The following is a 26,811-nucleotide window of genomic DNA, read 5'->3' on the forward strand; positions in this document are numbered from 1 at the left end:
TAGCACAAATGGCAGCAAGGACATGGAAACATTTAACATGTAAAAGAGACCAAACAAGAAATTTTCAAGGTTCATGACATTTTAAAGCTGCCAGTATCCTGTTAATAGAGCTGCTTTACATCAAGGTTGAATGTCCAGTTATTACGAGCACTCTACAAGCCTTTCACCCTTTAAAACTGTGATCCTGTTTCCTTATCACAAGGTTGAGCTCAGTCAGACTAACCTGCGACTGTCAGCGAGAGAAGTCCAGCAGTGCAGACTGGAACTGGGCCAACATGCAGGGCACTCTGTCCCTTTTCCCCGTTTATCACCCGTTTATCACCCTTAACTTCTTCAATGACAAAGCCTTTACAAGGGTGATGTCAGCAGCGGCCAATCAAGCGATGCTGTTAAAACCTTTACATGTTCGTGATAAAATGCAAGTTAGTTCATTTGGTAATGCTGTAAAACTGCCAGCAGCTTAAGTTCATTTTTCTTTTAATTCGACTTTTGTTAATTTATTTTATTTTAGTGATATTTGCATTATTGTTTTAACGTACAATTTACAATCACCTTGCCAGGCTCGACTCCTCACAGTCACCTCTGCAGAGGTAATTAAAGATAAGAGGCTGCGTTCATGCACCATATCTGCTCTTGTATGAACTCTGTTTCCAGGCACAGGGCAAGCCTCATATTTACACTCGGCATAGATAAGATAGTGACTGACGCAGTACTTTTCCAACGGCTCCTACCTGATTATAAAAAAAATTGTCATCCTGCTGCAATACAGATCCTTCTCCACAAAGAAATGTTTGAAGGTGGCGCATGTGTCTAAAGAAAGCAGTGCTGCTTGACCTTAGTCAAGGACGCAGAGGTCCAAGTAGCAAACTATACACTGTGTTTGGTGTAGGAATCATGTGGGTTTCTTTTTTTTAACAGAAAATAACATAAATACTCATCATATTTATGTTATTTTGATTATTTCATTGTGCAATATCTTGCGTTTTAAAGGACCTATATAACTGAGTTCACAAGCGTGCTATTAAAATGAATGAGACATTTTTAATCTCCTGCCGTGTGAATCCTCTCAGAGCTCCATGCAGAGTTTCTGCAGGACACAGGAGCCCCTCTCAGGGCCACAGACACTGTAACAAAGACTCAGCTGATGATGGCTCGGTGACGTCAGCACGAGCCAGAACAAAGCCTCGCCTCCGACCTAACACACTGCCTACAAGGCACGCCGAGTCATCTGCAGGTGTGGATTCTCCCTGTGAGCACTTTTAGATTTCAGGACAGGAAATGTTCCAGAGGTCGCACAACTGCTGATTATCCGGAGAGACAACAACAAATTCAGGCAGAGAATTAGAGTTTAAATATGTCACACCGCATGTATTCTAGGTTACTGTTTTCCCAGGCCCATAATGGGCCCAGTGTGTCCACTGATGAGTGCCCAGTTTCTCCGTTGGATCATTGCCAACAGTTCTGTAATTAAATGGAGACGAGTAAAGTTGCAGGCAAATGCTGATTAACCCTCCATTGTTGTCACACTTTGAGGGCGACCCCAAACCTTTAACGGTTGGCTGCGGTCCAGACTGCTGCGGTAATGCTGGTGGAGGGTCACAGCAAGATGGGTGGTGTTGAATTTTAATGAGCGTGGTTCCCAGGGAAGGGGGGAAAAAGCTGTCCCAGCGGAAGGTCGAAAAGCAGCGACGCTATCCTCTAAATCCCATTTTATCTCTATCTCTGGAACTAGTATTCCCTGCTAGATGTCATGTGAGGAGTCACATGACATCTAGATAGCATATGATAGGATACAGTGATAATTAAAGTGAGTTTTAAAAAAGTCAAAACGAGAGAGGTTCTACTGCTTTTCTCTGTTTCAGTCTTTTAAATAAAAGCACCCAGTGCTTTAAATAAATACAGGTAAAATTTGTGAAGGCTCAACTTTTTCTACTCCTGGTCCAACTGCCTTCAGATCACTAACAATCTCCTGTGTAGTTTGGGACTTTGATATTCTGTCTTCATGACACCATAAAAATTAAGAGATTTCTTCATTTCTTTGTAAGAGCAAACTTGCAAAATCAGCGGGGCATCAAATAATTTTTATAGTTTTGGTACTTTTCTGCAATGCCTCCGGCTGAAGAAGCATCGTAGATAAAATGAGCCGGGCCTTGGGGTTTATGTTCAGTGTGAGCTCCACATGGTAGCCGGTCAGCTGACAGAGAGAGTAGATCGGCTGCAGGTTCATGTTGCAGAGAGGCCAAATAAAACATGTAGTACAAGCAAACACATCGCTGGTTTCACAATTCAGTATCTGCAGCTTTCAATGCTGACTCTACCTCTACTAGACAACCTCCAAAAAGCTCCAGGAGACGGTTTTGAAAACAAAAGACAAACACCATTTGCATCCCTACAGTTAGTGTTGTGGCTCCACTTTATGGAAAAATCAATAAATCATTCATTATATGCACATGGTGCAGCTGTGATATTCTGCCTTTTTTTGCATTTCTATAACAACGCTGTGTTATAAATAAGTTACCAGATTATGCAACTGAATAATTTCATGCCAATTTATTGCCGTGTTTATAAATAAACAGCGACTAAAACTGATCAATTGTTATGTAGGAAATGACTGGAACAAGCTCTGCATCAATATTTCATACAGTAATTAGATCACAGAGGAGGCCGGGATGGAAACATTTGTCCCTCGCTGACCGTCACTGTGTGAGAAAATGGGTCACAGACCTTTATCACTGCTGCATGACACAATCAAGGGCTCAGTGTGCTGTTTTTTTTATAATGCACCACAATAAATAGGAAGTATTACCCCGAGTGACCGGATGAAAAACAAACGAGAAAGAGAGCAAAAATACGAGCTGCACAAGATATATAATGAGATATGGCCGGGACAATGCTGATTTAATCGGAATCTGCACCAGGGGACAATTTGGGCGAGTCAACACAAGCAGCAGGATTCGTCCTCTGAAGATCATGAATGATTTTTTTCAGTAGCTAAATCACCAAATGTTAAAATGCTTCTTGCCATTTCTTTAAGTAGTCTTCAGGAATAGTTCTCCAGGCTTCTTCAGGCAGTCAAAGCTCTTCTTTGCTGGCTGTCTTTTGTTCTGTTCTCTGTGAGGATAATCACACTGCTTCAAATATTGTTCAGGTTCAGGCTCTGGGGAGGCCGATCTTCAGCCCCTGCTGTGCTTTACAGACGGCTGTGGACACTCACTGTTGTATCTCCGCGGTCAGGTGAGACCGAGACGACAGGTCACGACAACTCGAACAGAAACTCTCACATTTTTCTAATTTGGATTTATCACTAAAACCTGTTTCCACTGATTTCATGAGTTAATAATTAAATAAATATAAGTAGTAGGTCCAAAACAGGTTTCTATGCAGCTACACAAATTATGTTTTTTTAAAAATATACAAAAAATCTAAAATTTTAAATATTGTAACTTTAAAATCTTGCTTTATAAACACATTTGAGTACATTTTTCTCCATTAATGCAAACTCCTCTACAGTAGATTCCACTTGATCCTGTGTTTTTGTGTGTATAAAAGCTCACAAGTCTGCAGATCATGTTCTAGTGCATCTTTGTGCAGTCCCTCCTGGCAGGACTGCAGCTCTGCTGACCTCTGACCTTTAGCACATGAATTATCTGCTACTAATTTCATTACTGGAAACCGATCCATTATCTTTTCATCTTTCTGAAATAAATCTTGAAACACATCTACCATAGAAACGGCTCAGACATCGACAAATGCAGTTATTGATCAGATTAAATCCATTTGTGCTGCTGTTTTGACAGCAGCCTTTGTGTAAGAGGTTTATTTGCACCAATGAGCGACAGCACAGCTTTACTCTTTTCAGCCTCTAATCTAATCATCGCTACTTTTGTCCACTCCCTCTCGTTCTGTTTTAGTCCCACCAGGATTAAAGGGTTAAAAGAAAAGAACAGAGGCTTCTTCAGAGCAAATACACTCAAATACAAGCAGTTTAGTGTTGACATACAAGTAAAACATCATAACAAATATATCAGACTGTATTTGTATATAGAAATACAGTCTGATGTTGAAGTTCTGTAGGTGGTGAAGAAGTACTTCACCACCTACATGGGGATGGAGTGAAGTTTCAGAAAAAAAGCATCAGTTCTTTATTTTTGATTTATTCTGTCAGTTATACAGCAGCTTTCTAAAAATCAAGTCTATACTTACGTTTAATTTTTACATTAATCTTACACAAAAAACAGCTTTAAATTTTACCTAATGAGAATCATGAAATGAGACGAGCAATTAAGTCATTGCTCGTCTCATTTGTCCTTTAATTTAACAAAAACCTGTTTAAAGTAAACAAAATCTCAGTTATTTTAGTCTTGAAAATGCAAACCCTGACTTGGCTTCCTTGGCCATCGTTATCCTGCCTAATCAGAGGCCTGAAACGCCCTCTCGTCTCACTCTGATCGTGATGCGTGACGCCTCGTCTCGTGCAGCTTCCCCCGCTCTCTGGCAGCAAGGATTCGGGCCTGGATATTTGCCGGCTCAGGAGGGCAGAAGACAAGCTGATTATCGGGCGGATTTCCAGCAGCTCAGAGCTGCTATTCCCGGTCTCAGCTGAGAATTAGACCCTCTGGAGCAGCTGCTGCTGCTGCTGGTCTGCAGCTGGGTCGATCGGCTGAATATTGAGGCATCATTTCAGCTTCGATTACATGAGCCAGTGCTCTGAAAGCTGAGTAAAAAACCCCAATTTTTTCCCCATTTGAGAACAAAATTAAGCACATACCCAAAATAATTAATAAGTATTTTATAAAATGTTTTAGCTTTAAACGGGAAAAACATTTTCACAATATTATGGATGTAAAGAAGAAGGCTAATGTCGTGGTTTTCAACTGGTCCTATTTCCATAAGAACAGCTCTGAAAAGAAAAGTTTAGCACAGTTCATTCATTAATATGATGGTTTAAATGTATAGAAATCATAAAAGTATGCTGACTTTGGTAAACAGAGGCTTCACCCTTGCTGCTACAAACACATACATCATCTTTTGAGACAAATTTTCAACTCTGAAAGCCAAAAAAATCTCAAGAGTTTGGAATACAGTGATGTGCAAGCAAGCCTCAAGTATACATTAGTATCAAGAAACATACAAATACGATATCAGAATTTCACCGACCAACACTAGGACGTTTAATCAAGTCAATCTTTGCCAGACAATTCACCTGAAAACGCACAAGAACGAGTCATGTCCAGTTCAGTGAGTCCAGCTGTCCTTGGAGAAACACGCCTAAGAACCCGAACTTATAAAAGAAAATAAAGTGGTGACTTAGAAAGATTCACCCCTGTGCACCTGAGAATGAAACTCTCTTTTTGGCATCTTAGATACCAACTGTTTGCAAGGACTTGGGAACAAATGTTAGATCTTGAATTTGCATCTAAAGACAGAAAACTGAGAAATAGTAACTTTAAAAAAAAGACAACACTGCACCATCAGCACCAAGCAGCTTCCCTTCTCAGACTCCATCACATTTTACAGAATGAATCAGCTTCTAACACCCACCTTTTCAGCAGGCAGCATTACTCACTTCCTCTACCTTCACACTCCCATCTGATGTGGCATGTAAACCTTATATCACCAAGTGCAATGCCAGGCGTCAGATGCAGCGGTATAAAGCAGGCAACCTGTACAGGAAATCTTAATACTCGACCTTAAAAAGACTTTTGATAATTCGATGCTCCGGCCTTGTGGGAAGAGTTTGAAGAAAGCCCTTTCCTGTGCCAGCATGATTGTGTCCTCGTGTACAAAGCAAGGTCCATAAAAGCGTGGGTGGATGAGTTTGGTGTGGAAGAACTTGACTGGCCCACAAAGAGCCCCGACCTCAACCTCATTGAACACCTCTGGGATGAACTAGAATGGAGATTGTGAGCCAGGCCCTGTTATCCAATATCAGTGTCTGACCTGATTCTGGATGAATGGTAAACTCCCCACAGACGTACTCCAAAATCTTGTAGAAAGCCTTCCCAGAAGAGTGGAAGCTATTTTAACTGCAAATGGGAAAGGAACCTGTATAAATGCCAATGAATTTAGAACAGGATGTCATAAAAGGACTGATAGGTGTAATGTGCAGGGGGCCACATGCTGTTGTCTATATAGTGGTACCTTAACTTATCAAACTATAACATCCAGTGCTTTTAATAAAGCACAAGTTTATAGGCCAAGTTTATACTGTTAACATTCTGTCACACCAACTTTTTGAATCACTGATTACAAAATGAAGTGGCTTTCGATTTCAAGAATGATCATCAAGATCTACACCACCAATTCTGGCACATAGAAAACATAAACGACTGAAGTTTTTACTAAACCGTTTTCAGAAAAGGATTGGGTAATTTGAATTTGATGGCAGCAATGTCCCAAAAAAGTTGGATAGGGACATGTTTACCACTGTGTAAAGTCCCCAGAAATGTTTTCCACATTTTAATGAGCTGAGTCATTTCCTGATCATCTTCACATATGGCTTATTCTTTGCATGACGAAGCTTTAACCTGCACTTGTGGATAGCACAGTGAACCGTGACAGAATCATGACTGCTTTTACTTCAGTGCCGCCGGGCCTGCAGGGCATTCACTGGTTTTTGGCCCCAAGCCTTGCACACAGAGATTTCCCCAGAGTCTCTGAATCCGTAAATATTGTGTACTGTACTGCAGATAATGACATATTGAAACTGTTTAAGATTTTATGCTGACAAACTTCATTCTGCTGTGGTTCCACAAAATGTAGATGCACTTTTTGGAATATTGGTGAACCTCTGCCTCCAAGGTGCTCTTTTCATACTAATCATATTACTGACCTGTTTCTCTAACCGTTTCCTTTTAGTATCCCTTAGTTGTCCAGGTTTTTGTTGCCCCATCCCAATTTAAAGATGAGTTGCTGTCTAATTCAAAATGAGCTAGTATTTTTCAGGAAAAGGTAAAATGTTTAGTTCACATTTTAGCATTCTAACGTTTTTGTAAGTGGGGCTGTACCTTCTGCACAGAGCATTTGTTTGGAGACACTATTCGGCTAATGCTTTGCAAAAAACCCCAAAAAGCCCTTTATGAGATGATAAATGAGAACACCCAGAGCTCAAATTAAATACAGCAGTAATGATTTCCTGCTACACCGGATCTCTCCTTTCAAACAGGGGAGGGGGAAACCTCAATGGATGCATTTGACGGAGCAATCACTCAGGGTGTTTATGACAGGTGGAGGTGTCTGTGTGGAGGAAGGACTGCAGACAGATTTTTTTCCTTGTATAGGAGACTTAACAAACAGATGGAATCTGCAGTTTAACAGGAACATACACGGTTTATGTTTGAAATGTAACAAATGTGTGGTTTCATGCTGTTAAATCAAACTTCAAAGCTTCTCTGCTTCAAAACAGAAATATGACACAAATATTGTCCCACAATCATTGTATTTATTGAAAATAATAAAGCTCCTTCTTCCCCAACAAATAAAAGCAGAGGTTATCTGTAACTCTTATGAAAGGGAGAGCCAAATAATCAGCTATAATCTCAGAGTTATAAATCTTAATCTTCTCAAATGAAATTGCTCTTCAATTCATTTTCAGTCCTGCTTGATGAAAGCATCGAACCGGTGCCAACTGACAAAGCACAAAATTATGTAACGCGCAAAACTGTAAATCCTCCCGGCGCTGCAGTACCAGGCAGGGATGGGAGGAGCCTGGTGCTCCTGCTGGATTACCCGAGCCTTAGGAATGACACCAGAGTGAGGTGGATTATAAACTCTGTTCCAGAGAAATCCCTCTCACTCCAAGCTTTAGGTTCTTGGTTTGGTAGCAAAAGTAAGGTACCCCGTGTGGCCGGGCATTTCTCTGGGCAGCGTGGTGGTCTTCAGTGAGATGGAGGCGTGGTTCGGAGGAGCAGCGGGAGTCGCCTCCTCTGTGGTTTCGGGATCAGGGCCGAAATCTGGCAGCGGTAGAGAGACAGTTCGGACATCGTACTCTCTCAGCAGCACCTCCGTGGTGCTGATGTCTTCGAAGCCCTGATCCTGCAACGCCTCGCATGTTTTCTGAACTTGCTCTATGCATGGAGAGAAGGAGCACAGCCGACCACCTGCAGGAGACGCAGAACAGAAAACAAACCACAAGTAAACACGAAGCTCCCAAAAAAGTATCAAGACCATGTGTGACCACAATCGTTTAAGCGCCCTTTGTTGTCAACTTATCCCAGTATTGGTCAGCTCATGTTATTTAGAGAGGTAATGCAACATAATCGCTGCTTTGAAAATAATCATGACATCACTTCCTGTCTAGCTTCTAAAACACTACTTTCAGTAACCAACTGCAGTCTCCTGTGCAGCTGAACAAGTGCGTCTGCTACCGTATCTTGTTTTTCCCGATATATATAAAACTCAAAGCTCTCTTCTACGGTCCTGTCAGAATTCCTGCTCTTGAAAGATATCCAGTGTTCATGACCATTAAATTGAGCCCGAAAACCTTATTTTGTCAATGTCACGGCCAAACAAGGTTTGTATTTGTCTTTAAAAAGACAAAAACCAATATTTCAAAGCAGGGTGTGAGTTCTAGTTTTTGGCACGTGTAATCAGCTGTAACGTTATCATCAGGACAGCGGAAAGCATTCTTGTTACCGTCACCAGATTCAGGTTTGCGTCTCAAAAAGTGTTGCAGTAACAGGAATGAGCTGTCGTCGCCTCGGTGTCCTGGTACAAAGTCTGTTTTTTATCCATATTTTCAATAGTCTGAAGTAAGATCTTTGACCTGTTACTGTGCAAACTGAACAATAATTACCGTCAGACTGCCAGGTTGTATTGACTCCCAACCCTTCTGTTTAATGTCAGTACGAGACATCTCTGCACATCTTAATCTGTTTAATCTGAGTTTATCTGCTAATCATTACACAGTATCATCTTTAGAGTTATTTTCATCACTCTTTCTCAAAGCATCCAAGTATAGAAAGTGTTCCACGTTTATAGTCTGAAAACAATTCTCCTCAAAAACATCCCTGAATGAAGATTCATAACATAAACCAGATTTGTAGACCTGATATGGACCGAGAAGACATTGAAGTATCACCCCTGGGATCCCTACGATACTACACCTTCTATTAATAATTTGTTTCTTTCCAAACACCCCGTAGCACTTTCCAGGCATATTTCCTTCCTAACAAAGCAGTCCTGTGACCTGCTGAGTCCAGACTGCAGCTTGCGGCTCATCAGGGGATAAGCCGTGCTTTAATGAACACAGATCACCTACTGGCCACGGCCTTTCGTCTCCAAATGAATCCTTGCTGTGATCGCAGCGTGAGGCTGGAGCGACCAGCCAAGAAAACTCTCACTGGCTGTCCTGAAGCCCAAAGAATGTGACTCTGAGCGATGCAGCTGCATTGGTCAGGGGTTAGGATTAACAAATTTAAACATCTTAGAGTGAAAATCTTAAGTGCCTTAATAGGGGTTTAATATGGAGAATATAAACTTTTCTAAAACCAACACCAACTAATGTTTCAAAATATGAATATGGTGACACCAAGACAAGCAAGTGAAACACACTCAGTCTAAATCTGTGGATTCTCTGTTTGGATGTCTCTGATTGAGCTGCTTATGTAATCAGAAGGCTGCCGTGTGGCTCTCTGTCATCTGTAACCTGTCGTTGTTCAGTCACATTCTACTCATAGACCTGCTCTTGCACCACATTATACAGCATTTATTGTAGCACAGAAAGAACAGGCAGGTCCACCACCACATACACTACTAGCAGAGTACCTGCTCTGGTTACAAACCTAAAGTCTGACCTGATGGTTGCACTGAATGCAGATGTCACAACAAAAAAAAAGAGCAAAAGAATAAGATGTTTACATTTTCGTCTTTGATTACTGGCTTGTTGTTTCATGCTACAGATACAGGAGTGACCCTACGCTGTGTCCCTAAATATAACTTGTAGCCCAGAAGATTACAGCCGTCCTCTGCAGCTCTTACTTGCCACTGTTGCCGGTTTTTAAAAATCACTTAACACCCAGAAGTGGAAAAAAATACTGCATTTTGACTCATGTGGCACGGCTGACAATAAAAGGATCACATCTGCAGTCCATTGTGTCTGTAAACACTGAAGGAGACGGCGGGATTATTGAGATACTGGTCGTTCCTTTGGCCAACAGAACCAGCGGTCTCCCTCGAGACAGCATTAAACACATTCAACACATTCAACAGCGGTCTCCTGGAAACCACGGTGAATACACAGGGAGGGGCTGGGTTGATGATTATACAAGGGTGTTTCAAATGGTTATTAGGGGCCCCGAATATCAGCCGCACAAATGGCTTTAATATATGCACGAAACTCTGATTCCTAGTTGTAAAGTTTAAGGTTCTTGAGTGTCTGAGACCATGGGACATGTTTGCTTTATACTTGCATAATACCACCCATAAGTCTGCGAGGGGGAGCTCTGATAGGATTCAGGATCCTTCTCAGGGAACAGCCGAACACAGGGCCGGGCTGCTTGCCAAAACATTAGGAGAATTACAACTTTGAGAGAGAAAGAGAAATATTTCCCTGCCCCTTGTCTCACACTCTGTTGACTAAAGAAAACGCGCTCTCAGCTATTTTATTCCTCCAGTCTCTGCAGTTCTCAGGCAGGTTCTGAAGATGGAGAATTTCTTTTCAACAGAATAAGATGTATGAGTTTTTAATCATGACAGAAGCTGTAGATGATAATCCCACCAGAACCCTGGTGTTTTAATTGATTATGATATGGCCTCAGCAGAAAGCACGTCTCTTTCACTTCATGTGGGAGCCTGAGAGTGTGTAAACCCCACTCCTGGGGACTGCATCTCTATCACCAAGCACACAACACCCCATTCTACTTCTATCTTTGTTAGTTTGTTTACTATTACATCTTTTTGTGTTTAGCTGGAACATATTGGGGCATTGATGTTCTGGAAAAACCAGTTTGAACAGTGGGCAGTAAACCAAACCTTTCCTCGTGGAGCCTCATCAAGCAGCTCTCGGCCTGCAGCATAACCCTGTATGGTCATGGGACTGCTTCTGCAACAAGGCTGCACTCTATTTATCTCTATCTTTGTGTGTGTGTGTGCGCGCGCATGCACGTATATGCATGCAAGGGCCAACAGCTCATGGATGGAATATGTAGCTGTGGCACCATAAAAGGGAGTCAAAGAGGTGGTGGGAGAGTTTCAGGGCAGCATCCTCGTCCCCTCTGCATTCCTGCTCATACTCGGCTTACTTTGTAAAATCATTCATGAACTCTGGCTTTAAGATTCATAAAATACTAATCTTCTGCATATTAACTCTGACTTGGATTGAGATGTTAAATTAAATGTGACTGTGAAAGAAAACTTCAGTGCTTGTCGTGGCAGAATAAATATTGACACCAACTCCAGTTTGTGTTTTCAATGCACAGATGAAATTTAAACCCAGGATGTAGCAGCTAAGCTAAGCAAGTGTTCACCTACACAAGTGTATTCCAGTATTTTGGCCAAGGTGACTTTCTCAGGGCAACTATGTAGAGCTCAGCAGATTCTCATTACAGAGGACAGAGCCATGGTTTTTGGCTTAAAGTGTTTTACAGTAAACAAAATATGAACTCTCATGTCCACAAAAGCAGATCTTTGTTTATATAATTTCTGTGGCAGTATTTGTGCACATTAACAATAAAGCAAAGAATATACTTTCTCACCGTGTTACTCATCTAGTGTTGGGCTGTGCTAATGGATTATTTTGAGAGTGGCCGGTGACCACGATGGAAAGTTTTTCCTGTTCGGACCAGGGCCGACCCATCAGATGTAACGGATTCTGTGTTGACCTGCCGCATCCTGACGTGAACCTCTACAAATGTAACCATCAGGTCGTGATGCTGATCACAACAGCTGTGACTCTGCATGGAAGCAAAAGGCCATGCAAACCAAAATAACCACGACAGACTGAACTAAACAAGCATCTTTCTTCTTCTTCTGAAATAAAAGGTAATCTATTGTGGGGTTTAACTGCATCTTCACCTGGAGGGCGGTAGAGTTCTACAGTAACAGTATAGCCTACTGTCATTTCCTCATTTTCAGAGCCAATTCATGCATGAACCCCACTGATTCTGAAACAGATAAATAGGACACATGGTAGGAATGTGGCCAATGTGTTCTCAGATTAATGTGAAACTTCTCAAATAACCCCCACCCCTTTAAAAATAAATAAATTAAATAGTCATTGGGCTAAAGGTGCAGATCTTGTGAGCTCTACACAGCTCATGCAGTCTGAATTTATCGCTAACCACTGGTCCCCCCAGTGAACTGCCAACATGCCCGGGCATGCTGCAGATCCTGGTTGTCAACGACGCCTACGTGCTTTGTAGCTCACTAGCAGAGTTTGGATTGTGCTCCTGTTACTATGAAATACCACAAGGGCAAGGTTAATGAGAGCCGAAGAGCAGGATCGATGGTTGTTCTGGGAGTGCAGAGTGTGGCGACACGGCCGGGGGGAGATAAACTCATGGACTGGTATTTTAAAATGTGCCCGTTCACAGTCATGTTCCTGAAACACCAGGACGAGTCACGCCAAAGTCATCATCAGGTGGTGCTGATTATTTGTCTGACAACACACACTAAGTACACGTACACACAAAGCAAAGTACTTAACTATCAGGATCCAGATTCTCTTTCCTAATTTCTGCATATAGTTAGATCGCAGTCAGACTTAGTGGAAAAATATTTCTTACACATTTATGTGAAGAACAGGTAAACATGAGCTGCAGCACAGCTCGCAGTTTGGAGGAATCTGTATCTCCAGCTGGAATTGATCCCAAAACCTTTTACTTTTCCACCTGTAATCTTTCTGTGTGCTATCTGGGAAGACCTCTGTCTCCTGCTGATGCCCGGTTACAGAAACACAACAGGTCAAAAATAGAGCATGAGCCTACAGTCAGCCATGATGCAAACCATCATTGCTCGACCTTGCAATTTGTAGACTGAGCTAGCTGAAACACCCTGACTTGATAGTCATCTTGCTACACGCTCATTAGAGCTCTCCCCCTCCCTCACATGCACACTCACTCTTACCGTGCTTCTTCATAGCAACTTTGGCGTGTCCCACTGCATCCCAGGGTCTGGGGATGTCAAGGAAGACTGCATCTGCCACCCCTGTCACTCCAAAGCCATCCTTGCACACATCCTGGTTCCTGACGGTGACCAGATGATCCACGCGATGCTCCTTAAACTCCTCGGCCACCTTCTCTGCGCGCTGCTGGTGGAACTCCACTGTGTGGAGGTGACCTGTTGGGGCAATGGTGCGCAGGATGGCGTGGGAGAGGGAACCACTACCTGTACCTAGAAAACCACAGACAACAAGGGTCACGTAGTGAAACACAGAACATCTGAGAAGAACGCTTTAGTCTACACGAAACGGCCATTTCAAAATAAAAGTCAGCAAGCACAAACTAAATAACCAAGAAAGATTCAGACTTAAGGTATTATCAAACCTCATCTCTGTGTGTGGACAAAGCACTGCTAAAGAACTGGTCTTGGACAACACTTCACATTATGTTGCATGTATAGCAATCTCACTGACTTCCCTTAAATGACCAGTCTAGATACAGATACAAATTTTCGGGTTAAGTATTCTACGGAACAACGCAATCTCACAAAACCTCAAAATGAGGTGCTGTTGTATTTTAGAATAGACAGTAAACGCTGTCCTCAGTCAGTAGAGCCAGATCACAGATCCGACTACAACACACACCCACATTTTCACACTGCTCTGCTGTCTACTCTGGACGATAAGTGGACGCTACATTTCCGAGCAGGCCTTTTTCACCCTGAAGCAGCCCCGTGCTGTGCCCTAAACAAAGCCCACTAATTTACAGCTTGTGAACAAATGACACAAGTGATTGTGATTTTACAGGGAAAGTTGGGGGGGTGGAAGGGAGGACACCACTCTTCATGTGACTTGTTCGGGCAAGGAGTGTCGAGAACACAGCCAGAGGCCAGCAGATCCCCTCCTCCTCCTTCTCTCGACATTACATCACCACGGCCTTTGTTATTGTGGTGACAAAGAAGGCAGTGTTTAATACACGGCAGCGCTTTGACTTGCTCAAAGCTCAAACTGCTGGATTGGATGGTCTGTGCCTGCAAACACAGAACATTGAAAAACTGGAATGGCTGCAGCAGGAAACACTGGACCACATTAGAAGCTGGGGATACTTTAATAACGAGCCCTGTACAGGGCTGACAGAGCACATCGTTTAGAAATGTTTTCGACTTACATTGCCTCATTTACAGAAAATGAAAACTTAGTCATTGTTTCTGTAGAAAGACTGAACTGGAAATTCTGAGTCACTGCACTAAATTAAGGTTAGACTTTGGTCAAAGGGGGGTAAAAAAAAGCACACACTGATATAATGACTACAGTATCAAGAACATTACTGATGGAAACCTTGCAGATGCTAAAACAATGAGAAATCTAGGTGGTGATATGATGCACCGCACTGTAACACTGCAGAGAATTTTGGTAAGACACTTGTTTATAAACCAGAGTTTACAGTGGAGGCTCAGACAGTACCTAAATGCTACTTGCATACTCAGACCATCAGCCAATGACTAAAAGTCTCTGGACCTCAGGCGTCATGCCAGGATAGTGACATGCTCAGTTTCCATTATAGTTACCCTGATTAAAAGGGAAGAATGATAGCAAAGTCTGGCATACACACATACTAACGGGAACTTTCGAAATTTTAAATTAAACCCAGAAAATGAGTTTTTAATTACAAACTGGCATTACCGTTCATCATCAGTGCAGCGTCTGAGTGCAAAGTCTGGAAAATCTGGAAAAGGACCACAATTGATAACAAGTGTCTCTCTAAATGGAGACAAATTAAAACACTGAGAATGAGAGAGTGCTGGTACTGCAGAGATGAGGACTGCTCCACTTAACATCCGAGTGCACTTATTTCTCACTTTAGGACTTAATACGATAGTGACTATGGAATACTGGTTTCAGTATGAGCCAAAAACTGAAAAAGGGAAACTCGGTTATGATGTGATACCACAATAAAACAGGACAAACATCTAAAAACAGGACATATAGAAGCAGCTGGTTTTACACAGAACAACAGAAAAAAATAGGCATCATTGAAATGATGATGATCAAATTTTAGCAACAACAAGACGAAAAAAAAGGTGTAAGCAGTGCGACGCATTTACAGGAGACATATGCTGTGAAAACTGTGAGATACCCTTCCAATGTGAGGCTTTCACGCCCATTCTGAGTAATGACGTTACAACAAAGAGTCATGTTCTGACTAAGTGTTGGGACACGAACAGTTGACCTTTACTATAAGTCGAGAAAGTGCATTTCAATGATTTTAAAAAGCCTCTATCAACATTTCTAATTTGCACACAGTGTTACACTGATTTTAGTGGTTACAATGTTTATTGTTGCATTTCAGGTTTATCATGCTAAACCTGCTCTTTAGTACTAAGGGTGTAGTGTTTGAAACTGACATTCCTCCCAAAAACCCCAAAAGGAAATTCATCAGACTTCCTTTTCTGAATGTTTTTTCAAAGTTTTAGACAAGTTGAGTTATTTCCCTGCGGTTCATGAGCAGCACTGCTAACGAGACAAAAAGGATCATGGGTATTCTATGATGTATTAAAAATAAATCAAACTAAAAACACTAGATACTTATAGCAATTAATATTAAATTAGTATTCACAACCTTTGCTCAGTGCAGCAGCAATAACAACCACAAGTCTTTTTGAGTATGACGCAAAACTTTTGGCAAACTTTCTTTTTAGGTTTCCTCCATTCTTCTTAAACATCATCAGGTTGGAAGGGGGCTGTTGGTGCACAGCCATTTTCAGAACTCCCCAGAGATGTTCAATCAGGTTCAAGCCTCGCTACCGGCAGCGTCACTCAAGGACGTTCAAAGAGTGGTCCCAAAGCCACTCCTTTCTAATCTTGGCTGATTGCTTAGGGTCATTTTCCTGTTGGAAGATAAACCTTCAGCCCAGTTCAGAGTCCAGCGCACTCTGGGGCAGCTCATCTGGAGCAAAGATGTCTCTGTACAAAACAGCATGATGGTTCCACCACCGTGCTTCACTACAGGGATGATATTGGCCAGGTGATGAGCATGACACTTTTTTTCCTTTGCATTCAGACCAAAGAGTTTTATTTTTGTTTTAGACAGACCAGAGATTTTTTTATTTTTCATGGTCTCAGAGTCCTGCAGGTGCCTTTGGCAAACTCTTTGTGGGCTGTCATGTGCCTTTTACTGAGGAGTTGCTTTCATCTAACCCTTCTACCATACAGGCCTGATTGGTTATCCTTCTGCTCTCCACAGAGTAACACTGGAGCTCTGTCAATGTAGCCATTGGGTTCTTGGTCTTCTCACTTACTAAGGCTGCTCTACCACGATTGCTCAGATTGGCCAGGTGGCCAGCTGTAGGAGGGGTCCTAATGGTTCGAAACGTCTTCCATTTACTAATGATGGAGGCCAATGTGCTGCCTTTCTTTTTCCTTAGATCTGTCCCTTGATACAATCCTGTCTCTGAGGTTTACAGAGAATTCCTTGGATTTCATGGCTTGGTTTGTGCTTAAATTTTATTTATACAATACCAACTCACAACAACAGATGCCTCAAGGCAATTTATATGGTAAGGTAAAAACCCTACAATAATACAGACAAAACAAAAAACCCTCCAATGCAGATTTATCGATTTTTGTTTTTCATTTTTAATAAATGTCACTTTGTCAATATGGGGTATTTGTTTGAGGAGGAGTTTTGAAGGTAAAATGAAATTAATCTATTTGGATTAAGGCTGACAAATTGTGGGACAAGTAAAACGCTGTAAATACTTTCCAGATGCTCTGTACTACATCAAACATGTAGCTCTTGTCCTCGTTAGGACGTGGGAGACTGTCACATGGTGCGTGTCGCTTTTAAATTTTCGGAATCTTAAACCTTAGTGTTTTAGATTCAGACATGTTTTACAACGCAACATGTAAGAATCAACCACATCCATCTTTTCTCCACTGGGGAAAACAAACAAAAAATACCTACATGACTGTACATGCTACCAACTGAGAGCTTTGCTTCAATGCATGAGTTTAAGAAATGAATCATATCAATGTTTCTAATCTCCTCCCACAACAAGGCGTCAAGTCAGCTGGTAGCCACTGTACAAGAGGAAGTAGTGATAAAGCCAGAGTGGGGGAGGGGGCTGAGAATGGGAATACAACTGACCTGAACTGAAGGTCATTCGTGCTTACTGTTCCTCATCTTGTTCCTACATCGAGTACAACATGGTTACTGGCCAGATGAAATGCAAAACCCTGACAGAGGTCACATAATTTAACTTCCCAGCAATTTAGAAAGTGAAAGCAACAGCAAAATGTCATCTGATCATTAACTTGTGATGTGTGAATGACCCTCAATTCCAAATGTTTTAGTTAAGCTGCTTGAGAGCCAGCTGTAAGAGGATGTTGTGGCTAATGTTGAGAGTGATCATTACAAAGGAGTAAAGTTTAAAAATGGCCAGCTTCCATTGGTCCCTTTGAGTCGTCTTATACAAGATATAAGCGCACAAATGTAGCTTAAAACTGAATCAGACTTTCAAGTAGCTAAAGAGAACCCAGTTATATAACGGAAAGGTATTTATTGTACTTTCAGATTTAATTATTGAGGTAAATGATCTGATAATACACATCTGTAACGAAGATAATATAAACATCAACGATTAGCAGTAAACTGAAAGGTAAAATCAGAGCTGGATATTTTCAGTGAAAGGGATAAGTGAATGCCCTGTTGTAAAGAAAATGTATCTTTTAAAGACTTATCCTCAAAAAATATTTTTGATGACGCATTTCTGAGGTCCTCTGGAAAAATGCTGTTTATGCAGCCTGGAAAAATCATCTAGAAATACTTTCCACTCCACAGTCAGACACACTGTTACCAACCAACAAAAGCACTGTATAAGCAAGGTGTCAGATCCACTCTGGGATTTCTTAAACGTTAACTTCTAAACAACAATTGTTGTTCTGCTAAAGAATGGGCAAAGATGAATAAATATTGTGCTTTGCAAAGGCCAAGTTGAGTCTTGGGATTAATCCAACAGAAATGGTTTGGAAGGACATGAAGGGAGCAACCACCAGCATCCCAGTTTAGTGTATTCTGGGCGCTACAACTGAGCATCGGGCTAAAATTTCAGGCTAACGTCAAGGTGCAGAGCTAACTGGCACTTATTGCTAACATTTAGGGCCAGAAAGTGGCATGTAAGTGCAATCCCCAAACAGCCCTCATAGGTGTGGTTAGATTTATGGGTGATTTGCAGAGGTTTTGCGGTTTTCTAAAGACATGGGCAGTCGATTAATTTCAATATCAAGAGCAAAAAATAAGACATGCTTTTTTTGGCGTCACTGCAATTAACTGAAAATAAATTGCATGTTGCAAACATTTATTTGAAGCGCTTGACTTAAATATTCTGAAACCTATATTTAGGAAATTTAACAAAAAGAATGCATATGCAACAGGGTTTCCACGTCTTACACACGATCATGTCACTGTGCTCTCTTTATAAATACTAAAAAAAGGAGTAAAGGCTTCGGCTCACACTTGCCCAAGCGCTAAATGTTATCCTGACTTGATGTTCCACCTTCTGACATGTACGGTGTTACCCTTAGCAAATATTTGACAACTTCATTTGCTCTGGACCTGATTGATGACGCCTGATAAAGCTGTGAAGAAAATGAAGCCAGCAGGAAATCATTACCTACAAACCTTGGAGACCAACTTGCCTTCAAGGTGACTCCTCTACAGGAATAAATGCTCCTTCAGCAGGTTTAGCATGTCAGCACAAGAACAGCAAAATTATCACATCCAATCTCTGCTTGTTTACACAGCTCACTGGCAAAAAGTCTCCACAGCACATACTCGCTGTTGTTGTTGACTGTAAGGCTGAAATTTGTGAGTCACCACTGAAATGCTGATTTGTACCTCATTGACAAAAATGATGCTCAAGCGCCCCAAATAAAAAACTATAATCATTCAGGAGTTTACTTAACCATGTGTTTTATCTGCTATTCTAACTTTATTTGTTTAATAATTAAAGGGAAGACTTTTGTTGTATTCTGTCTTGGCATGATGAAGCACTGCACCACACGCACACATCTTCTCCTACCCTCCTTTCTGCTTTCAGACTAAGATAAAGTGCAATCCATAGCCAAACACAATAACACACTCTGGGTGATTGCAATTAGACAAATGGAAATGATGGCCAAGCAGTGATTGGAGGAATCCCCGAGGACAAAAAAAATGGGAATGACACTAAAACTGCAGGTTACATAATGTCTGAATGTTCAGAGACACATCTGTAACAATCCCATAATGTTCAATACGAACAGCTGAGTTTCATTACGTGACAACATCTGGCTAGAACTCCAAGGTGTAAACAGGGTGATTCAAATGAGGCGATACTTAAAAGCTGCAACAGAAAAGATTTGAGGGCAAACTAAATTAAAAAATGCAGGACGTAACAAATCAAACTTTGCCACTTTAAGAGTAAAAAAACATTTGTTATAAATCCTCAGGTGAGACATTCTAAAAAGAGGATTTACAGCTTACCTGAACAATGTAACATTTTAATATTTAAGAGTTTCTTGGAGCTTAATTTAACATTTTCTAATGACTTCCACAACAAGCAAAGCTGCACAGGTCACTTACTTTAAAAAAATAAAAATTCAGCTGATGAATGTTGGATCTTACTAATGGATGACATCTCTACATCCATTTCATGAATGTCTGACAGAAGACACATGCGTTACCCCACTCCAGCTACAGGTTGGATAATAAGCATGTGCTTGACAAGTCAACCTTGTAAACATGTAAAACCTGTCTGTACAGCAAATTACTGCGAGGATTCAGTCGTCTGTTTGCTAAATACTAGGAAGAAAATATTAGTACCCAAGTCATCTGATTGCCTAACATGAGGTGTGGTAAGATTAGATGCTACTACACTAACAGGAGAGACATGCAGAGCTCAAAGAGGGACTACTAAAGTTCTCAATAAATCTGTTTACAAATAAACAAAACAAACAAACAAAAAAAAGAATCAATGCTAAATCTGTCAGCAAAACTAGGGAATCATGTTACTAAAAAACCCACACAGAACAAGTGGAGCTTCAAAGAACAGCTGATTAGTCCCTTGTGAATGCAGAATAATATTTTGGAGTGACATGCACATCCCAAATCATAGGTTAAGGGTTGAACATAGGTTGACTTGCTAACAAAATCATGACAGAAAACAGCTGAATATTTGATGACAGAGACTGGTGCAGCATCAGCAGCATCCACCTTTAAGACTTGACTTTATGCTCAAGCAGGAGCACTGATACCTTTTTAGTCAGCAGTGACCCTATAAAAAGCCACACAGACCCTAAAGAGGGATGATGGTCATAATCTACCCAATATAACTGAGCTGACAGCTGCAGTGAACAGACCTGTGAGTGAGCTTCAGCTTGATAATCGCTTGCTAATTCAAATAGACCAGTTTGTCCCAGCATCAATAAAACACCCAGTATACATAAAGTTTGTTTTAAAACAGATTAAAATAGCAATCCAATAACATAGTGCACTGAAACCTTTCACATCAATTGAGATCACATTTCTTTATGATTTTCTATGTATTTGGAATATATTGTTAAAGCAAACACACACACTGATAACCCTTCCTTTCTAGAACGGTTTCCATCCACGAGACATCACCATGATGCCACCCTCACCTGACTCGCACACGATGGAGCCTGGCTTCAGCTCCAGCATCATGGTAATGAAGGCGATGTCTGTGGTGTAGAGGATTTGTGTGCGGTGCGGCAGGGCAACTGTCCACAGCTCCGGCGTTGGGTGGAGCACATGGAACCATCCTTTGCTGCAGGTCACCTTTGACCCGTAACGCTGACCAATCAGGTCTGTGGAGTGGCGAATGACTCCATAGCGTGTCTGCGTTTGGGCACCCTGCTGCACCTTGACAGGCATCACATTGTTGTGGCTCAGGTAAATGATGGCAACATCCCCATCTTGAATGAAGTCCGAGTACTCCACAAAACTCATCGTGAGCACGGCCACTCTGGAAAAAGAAGACGGGCCTACTTAAAGGGCATTTTTTCTTTTTACTATTTTAATTACACTGATGTAGTTGGTTGATCACTAATTTGACATATTTCACTCAACTTACAACTTTAAAATCAGGATAAGCCAGGGGTGGGCAATTCCAGGCCACGAGGGCCGGTGTTCTGCAGGTTTTAGATCTCACCTTGGGTCAACACACCTGAATCACATGATTAGTTTGTTACCGGACCTCTGGAGAACTTCAGGACATGTTAGGGAGCTAATTTAGCCATTTAAATCTGCTGTGTTGGTTCAAGGAAACATCTAAAACCTGCAGGGACACCGGCCCTCGAGGCCTGGAGTTGCCCACCACTGGGACAAGCCATCACTGTGAAGGGATTTTTTTTTTATAACAATTTCTTTTTACCTACAATCTACAGTTCAATTTAGTTTGCAAGCATCTCATGAGGGGAAAGGATGTATAAACTAATATGTTTTACCAAATCTTAATATCTTCCCATTTTGACATTGTAGATTCTGGTTGATCGTTTTGCAAACAATATCTTTTTAACTTTGTTTTCAATTGTATTTTCATTTTTGCACATTACAAACAAGCGGAAAAGGTAGTCTGCTGCTGATGCAGGCTCCTTGTTGCTTTGGTAACAACTGTGCCACTGTCACACGTTAATTGACGGAGCTGCTCGTGAATTGTCACGCGCACTGAACGTTGCTTATTAAATCCAGTATCGTTCAACCTCAGGACCAACGACTGTTTTAGTTCATCTGAACGACGGATCTACTTTAACCAGCTTCTCCTTCAAGTGAAAAAAGGACAAATTTATATCGGAGAAACATGGAGAAGATGTCAGTGAGATGACTTTACAGTTATATTTCTATTTGTTTGTTAGTTTTAAAGACAACTTTTTTTTCTCTGGTATTGAAGTCAAGCAAACTGTGATGGCTTTGCCTATTAGGGGCAGTAGATCGTGTTATATTACCTCTTCGCTTAAATTTAATTTCTGTTTATAGTAAAATAAAGAAAAACAAGTCAATAGAGAATACGTTTTGTGTAAATGATGCTAACGTTAGTTACCTGAGCAAACTAACGTTCATGTTTGGGTCGCATTTACTGTAAATGTTTTTGCGTGTTTGACTGGTTTTGTGTTTAAAGTGGCAAAAATTGTAACTCCACAAAACCGGCAAAAGGCCACAGTGCAAAACGTCTGAAAACATAAGTCAACTTACGAAGTTTTCGTTTCAACGTTTACATGCTAACGTTAGCGATGCTAGCACCTGTTAGAACACCGGCTAACGGCTATTAGCGGGGGAAAAAAAGCAGCCGTTGGAAGCTCTCCACCTACCTCCTTCAGAAGTAGTGTTCTTTGACTGCTGGACAAAACAAGCAAAAAATAGACTTAAGAGGACCAATTCTGTTCTTAATGCGGCTCTATGTTCAGCAGTGACATCCATTCATTCCTCACTCACACATGTGGCGTTGTTTTCAGAGGAAGTTGAATCGATGAAACCGGAAGATAACCCGGTGTACAAAGCAGCAACAATCAGTAAAAACCTCTTTTGCCGAAAACCTGCAGATTCATATGTTTATTTTGTGCAGTTGGTTTGCGAATTTGCAAATTTCGCCTTTGGCAAATTTTTTTTTTTACCATCTGTACGATTATTTCCTGAACATTAAATAGGATAATTGTAAAATAATAATAATAATACAACAACAACAACAACAACAACAACAACAACAACAACAACAACAACAACAACAAAACAGTTATCACCAGTAAGTTAAACTAGTGGATGTAAGATTGTAGTTTTACCGTAGTAGGAGAAAAAAGAAATATATGCTACTATGTATTCGTTTGCACTTTAAGTTGCATTCTGTTTTTTAAAGGTGCTGATAATTTGTCTAAAACTAGAAACCAGAAAGCTGAACGTGTAATAAGTAATTTAATGCACTGCTGCAAAAATGCAATAAAGACCACAAAAAACAGAAATGGGAGTGAAATACCAGCGAACAAAAGGAATCCTCGCTGGAGCGCGTCCAATTGAATGAATGGACTACAAATACTGACCAATGGGAGCGGAGGATCGTCTGCTATAAATCACCATCTCAAGTCTTTAGTCCGGTTGGAGAGCTGCTGGGACGCTGCTGGTGGCTTGTGAGCTCCTCGGTCAGGAAAAATAGGGATCTTTGTATCAAGCCCTGGTGGCAGTAGTAATAGTAATAATCCGCAAATTCTACAACAGGTAAGATTTTCGCTCAGTTTAATTTAGAATTAGGTCGCACCGGCAAAATCTCTTTAGCTTTTACGATGAAATTAAAGGCGCTTTTTACTACAGGAACTAATGTTAACATTTGAGTAGTTTTTTAAGGTGATTAAAAAAAAAAAAAAGAAATACGATCAATTATGCTTAACAAAACTGATGTGGTGCATGTGTTGTCACCTGCTAAACGCGCTGCACAGCGGGATGAATCGTTTATCTGCTAACCCCCCCGAAACTAACACCCATTTGTATGTGCATGTCAGCTGTAGACTCAGTCCTGACTCTATCGGTATTTTGCGGTTTGTTTGGGGTTTTTTTTTCACCGTCTCTCCCTTCCGTCCTCCGACCAGGGATCAGCCATGCCTTTCGGTAACACGCACAACCAGACGAAGATGAAATACTCCTCCGAGCAGGAGTACCCGGACCTCAGCAAACACAACAATCATATGGCCAAGGTTCTGACTCCTGCTATGTATGAGCGGCTGAGGAGCAAACAAACACCCAGTGGATTTACTCTGGATGATGTCATTCAGACTGGGGTTGATAACCCAGGTATTTATTAAAAAAAAAAAAAAAAAAAAATCCCAAGCAGCTTTTCAGCCAAACTACCATCTGTTCGGTCTGATCCACTGCCTGTAATGGTCTCAGCGGTGCTTTGTGTCCCTGTTTGTGTGAGGGGGAGGCTTTTTGCACTGTGACCTTGTTAAGGGGATAAAGTCAACCAATTTTTACAAACATATGGAGTACTGATTCTATTCGAACCTGCCACTCTCCTCTAAATGGGTTTCCATTTTCAGGCCAGTATTGCACAACTTAAAAGCAAAGTGTAAAGATTACCAGAGTTACATAATGTATGCAGCTGATAGTCCCTGCTGCTTTCAGTTTATTATGTGCGATATTCTCTACTGTATTGAAGACTACAACACAAATGAAGTTGATGTTATAACCCTTCAGGTTGGGATGACCTGGTAGCTGTAAACTGTATGGCAGGTAACTCTCCTCACCCTGTAGACTGTTTCTGTTTAGCTCTGACAAAATGGTCAAGCTGACCCTGAAGAGGCTGTCAGCTGAGGATGAGTACCCAGATCTCAGTCAGCACAACAACTACATGGCCAAGGTTTTAACCCAGGACATGTACAAGAAACTGAGAGAGAGGGCTACACCCAGCGGCTTCACCATAGATGGTGTCATTCAGACAGGGGTTGACAATCCTGGTACAGTAACAGTCCCAGTCTGAGCCCTGACGACACAGAGCACATTTAATTTGTGAGGATGTTTGTTTGTATATTGCTGTCCGCGGTCTCTTGTGACCCTGTTGGCTTCACGTGCAGGCCACCCCTTCATTATGACTGTGGGCTGTGTTGCTGGGGATGAGGAGACATACGAAGTCTTCAAAGACCTGTTGGACCCTGTGATCGAGGACCGACATGGAGGATACAAACCCACAGACAAGCACAAGACTGACCTCAACTCAGGCAACCTGAAGGTACCGCAGCTCTGCCATCGCTTAACAAAGCCGAATTTAACTCTGGAATCTCAGCCAAGCCTAATGTGACTCTGCTCTCTAAGGGTGGTGATGATCTCGATCCCAACTACGTGCTCAGCTCCAGGGTCCGAACAGGCCGCAGCATCCGCGGCTTCAGTCTGCCACCACACTGCAGCAGAGGAGAGAGACGCGCTGTGGAAAAGCTTTCCATTGAAGGTAAGGAGGCCTCTGTACTGAAAGAAGATGGTTAGTGACAGTGATTGTACTCTGCTGCAAATCACTAAGCTGATCTACACAGATGGAGACGGCCTGCCGCCAGATGATTGTTATATAAAAGCAACACAACTCTATGCCCTGAAACCAGTGATTCACGTTGCTCATGCTTGTGGACTCGTTTGTGAGGCAGTAGATGCCCCCTAGTGTTTGTTAAAATGCAGCACAGAAACAAAGGTGGATTAGACTCTTATGACCAATTTATTCTGATGCTAAAAACACTAGTAAATCTTTTTATCTTAATTTGATTTTCCAAAGCTCAGTGTGGAATTGGATCAGTTCAGCATTTTTTTCCCCCCAAACTGTTCATCACAGACTGGAACTGCAGCCTAAGAGTAATTTGTCCACAAATGTCATAGTGGATTTTTCATGTCTCAGATCTGTCATAAATCACGGCTCTTGTCCCTGCAGCTCTGGCCTCTCTGTCTGGAGATCTGAAGGGGAAATATTATGCCCTGAAGAACATGACTGACGCAGAGCAGCAGCAGCTCATTGATGACCACTTCCTGTTTGACAAGCCAGTGTCTCCTCTGCTGCTGGCCTCAGGGATGGCCCGCGACTGGCCCGATGCCAGAGGCATCTGGTAATGTCTAGTCTTTAATGCAGTTTGTCTGCCAGGAATATGTAAATCTCTCCACTGGTATTTTGACTTAAAATTGTATTTCCTGTCTACAGGCACAATGATAACAAGACCTTCCTGGTGTGGGTGAATGAAGAGGACCACTTGCGTGTGATCTCGATGCAGAAAGGAGGCAACATGAAGGAAGTGTTTACCCGCTTCTGTACCGGGCTCACAAAGGTTGCTAGAAAAGCCTTAAGTTTCTAATCACTGATCTTTAGCAGAGTTTCTGTTCACATTAGCAAGACTCTAAGAGCATATTCTTATCTGTGCAGATTGAGAGCCTGTTCAAGGAGAGGAGCCATGAATTCATGTGGAATGAGCACCTGGGTTACGTCCTCACCTGCCCGTCTAACCTGGGCACTGGCCTGCGTGCAGGTGTACATGTGAAGCTGCCAAACTTGAGCAAAAATACCAAGTTTGAGGAAGTTCTCAAGAAGCTGAGGCTCCAGAAACGTGGAACTGGTGAGCTTTATTATTTTAGTTCCTACTGCTGGAACTGGTTTGAGTGTTCTCCAAATTTAAAACTACATTGAGCACATTTTCATATTTCACGACTAGTTGCATTTTCCTGAGCAGTACATGACAAAGCCTTGTTTAGAAATGCTCCAAATGTCAGTTTCTGTGAGGTGTGTTGAGTTGCATTTAAAAACCCTTTTGCTTTACCATCAGGTGGAGTGGACACTGCTGCTGTGGGTGGTGTCTTTGACATTTCCAATGCGGACAGGCTGGGCTTCTCTGAGGTGGAGCTGGTGCAGATGGTGGTTGACGGAGTCAAACTGCTGGTGGACATGGAAAAGAGGCTAGAGAAAGGACAGTCCATCGATGACCTGATGCCCGCCCAGAAGTAAATCCCTCCCAAACTCCCATTCTCCTCCATTCCTCACCCACAGTCTACTCTGGTTGACTCCATCCTTGAATGCACTCTATTACAGCTGGGATTTGTATTTAAGTTGAAACTGTTCCTGTAAGTTCTGACATCAAATAAACTGTTCTGTTCAAAGCAAAGCCTGCTTGTAATTCATTGCAGTGAAACTGATGAAATATTTGGAATA

General features: G+C 41.7%; 2 protein-coding genes across 3 annotated transcripts; one reads left to right on the forward strand and one right to left on the reverse strand.

Moving 5' to 3' along the window:
* Positions 1-7,419: 7,419 nt before the first annotated feature.
* On the reverse strand, positions 7,420-22,700 carry trmt61a (tRNA methyltransferase 61A). Its single transcript, XM_004554716.5, has 4 exons — positions 22,463-22,700; positions 20,777-21,120; positions 13,063-13,329; positions 7,420-8,099 (listed from the first exon to the last, which is right to left on the reverse strand). The coding sequence occupies exons 2-4, from the start codon at positions 21,102-21,104 to the stop codon at positions 7,804-7,806; spliced, it is 891 nt and encodes a 296-aa protein (XP_004554773.1). The 5' UTR covers positions 21,105-21,120; positions 22,463-22,700; the 3' UTR covers positions 7,420-7,803.
* Positions 21,808-26,764, forward strand: ckba (creatine kinase, brain a). Of its 2 annotated transcripts, none has more exons than XM_004554714.4 (8): positions 21,808-21,965; positions 24,405-24,592; positions 24,710-24,864; positions 24,948-25,080; positions 25,549-25,720; positions 25,813-25,936; positions 26,032-26,221; positions 26,429-26,764. In XM_004554714.4, exons 1-8 carry the CDS (start codon positions 21,955-21,957, stop codon positions 26,605-26,607), a joined length of 1,152 nt encoding a protein of 383 aa, XP_004554771.1. In that variant the 5' UTR covers positions 21,808-21,954; the 3' UTR covers positions 26,608-26,764. The 2 variants fall into 2 exon arrangements, with proteins under 2 accessions (XP_004554771.1, XP_004554772.1); XM_004554715.4 differs by lacking the exons at positions 21,808-21,965; positions 24,405-24,592 and adding exons at positions 23,203-23,360; positions 23,729-23,930.
* Positions 26,765-26,811: the final 47 nt, after the last annotated feature.

This window comes from Maylandia zebra, linkage group LG19 (assembly GCF_041146795.1).
Source record: "Maylandia zebra isolate NMK-2024a linkage group LG19, Mzebra_GT3a, whole genome shotgun sequence".
Lineage (NCBI taxonomy): Eukaryota > Metazoa > Chordata > Actinopteri > Cichliformes > Cichlidae > Maylandia > Maylandia zebra.

What these genes read in the sequence shown, in the direction of transcription:
- trmt61a (XM_004554716.5), bottom strand. Translation starts at nt 21,104, where the DNA reads ATGAGTTTTGTGGAGTACTCGGACTTCATTCAAGATGGGGATGTTGCC. An exon ending in CTCCATCGTGTGCGAGTCAG is followed by an intron (nt 13,330 to 20,776) that starts GTGAGGGTGGCA and finishes GTGGTTTTCTAG; the next exon opens with GTACAGGTAGTGGTTCCCTC. An exon ending in AGTTGCTATGAAGAAGCACG is followed by an intron (nt 8,100 to 13,062) that starts GTAAGAGTGAGT and finishes CGTCTCCTGCAG; the next exon opens with GTGGTCGGCTGTGCTCCTTC.
- ckba (XM_004554714.4), top strand. An exon ending in GGAAAAGCTTTCCATTGAAG is followed by an intron (nt 25,081 to 25,548) that starts GTAAGGAGGCCT and finishes TTGTCCCTGCAG; the next exon opens with CTCTGGCCTCTCTGTCTGGA. An exon ending in CCCGATGCCAGAGGCATCTG is followed by an intron (nt 25,721 to 25,812) that starts GTAATGTCTAGT and finishes TCCTGTCTACAG; the next exon opens with GCACAATGATAACAAGACCT.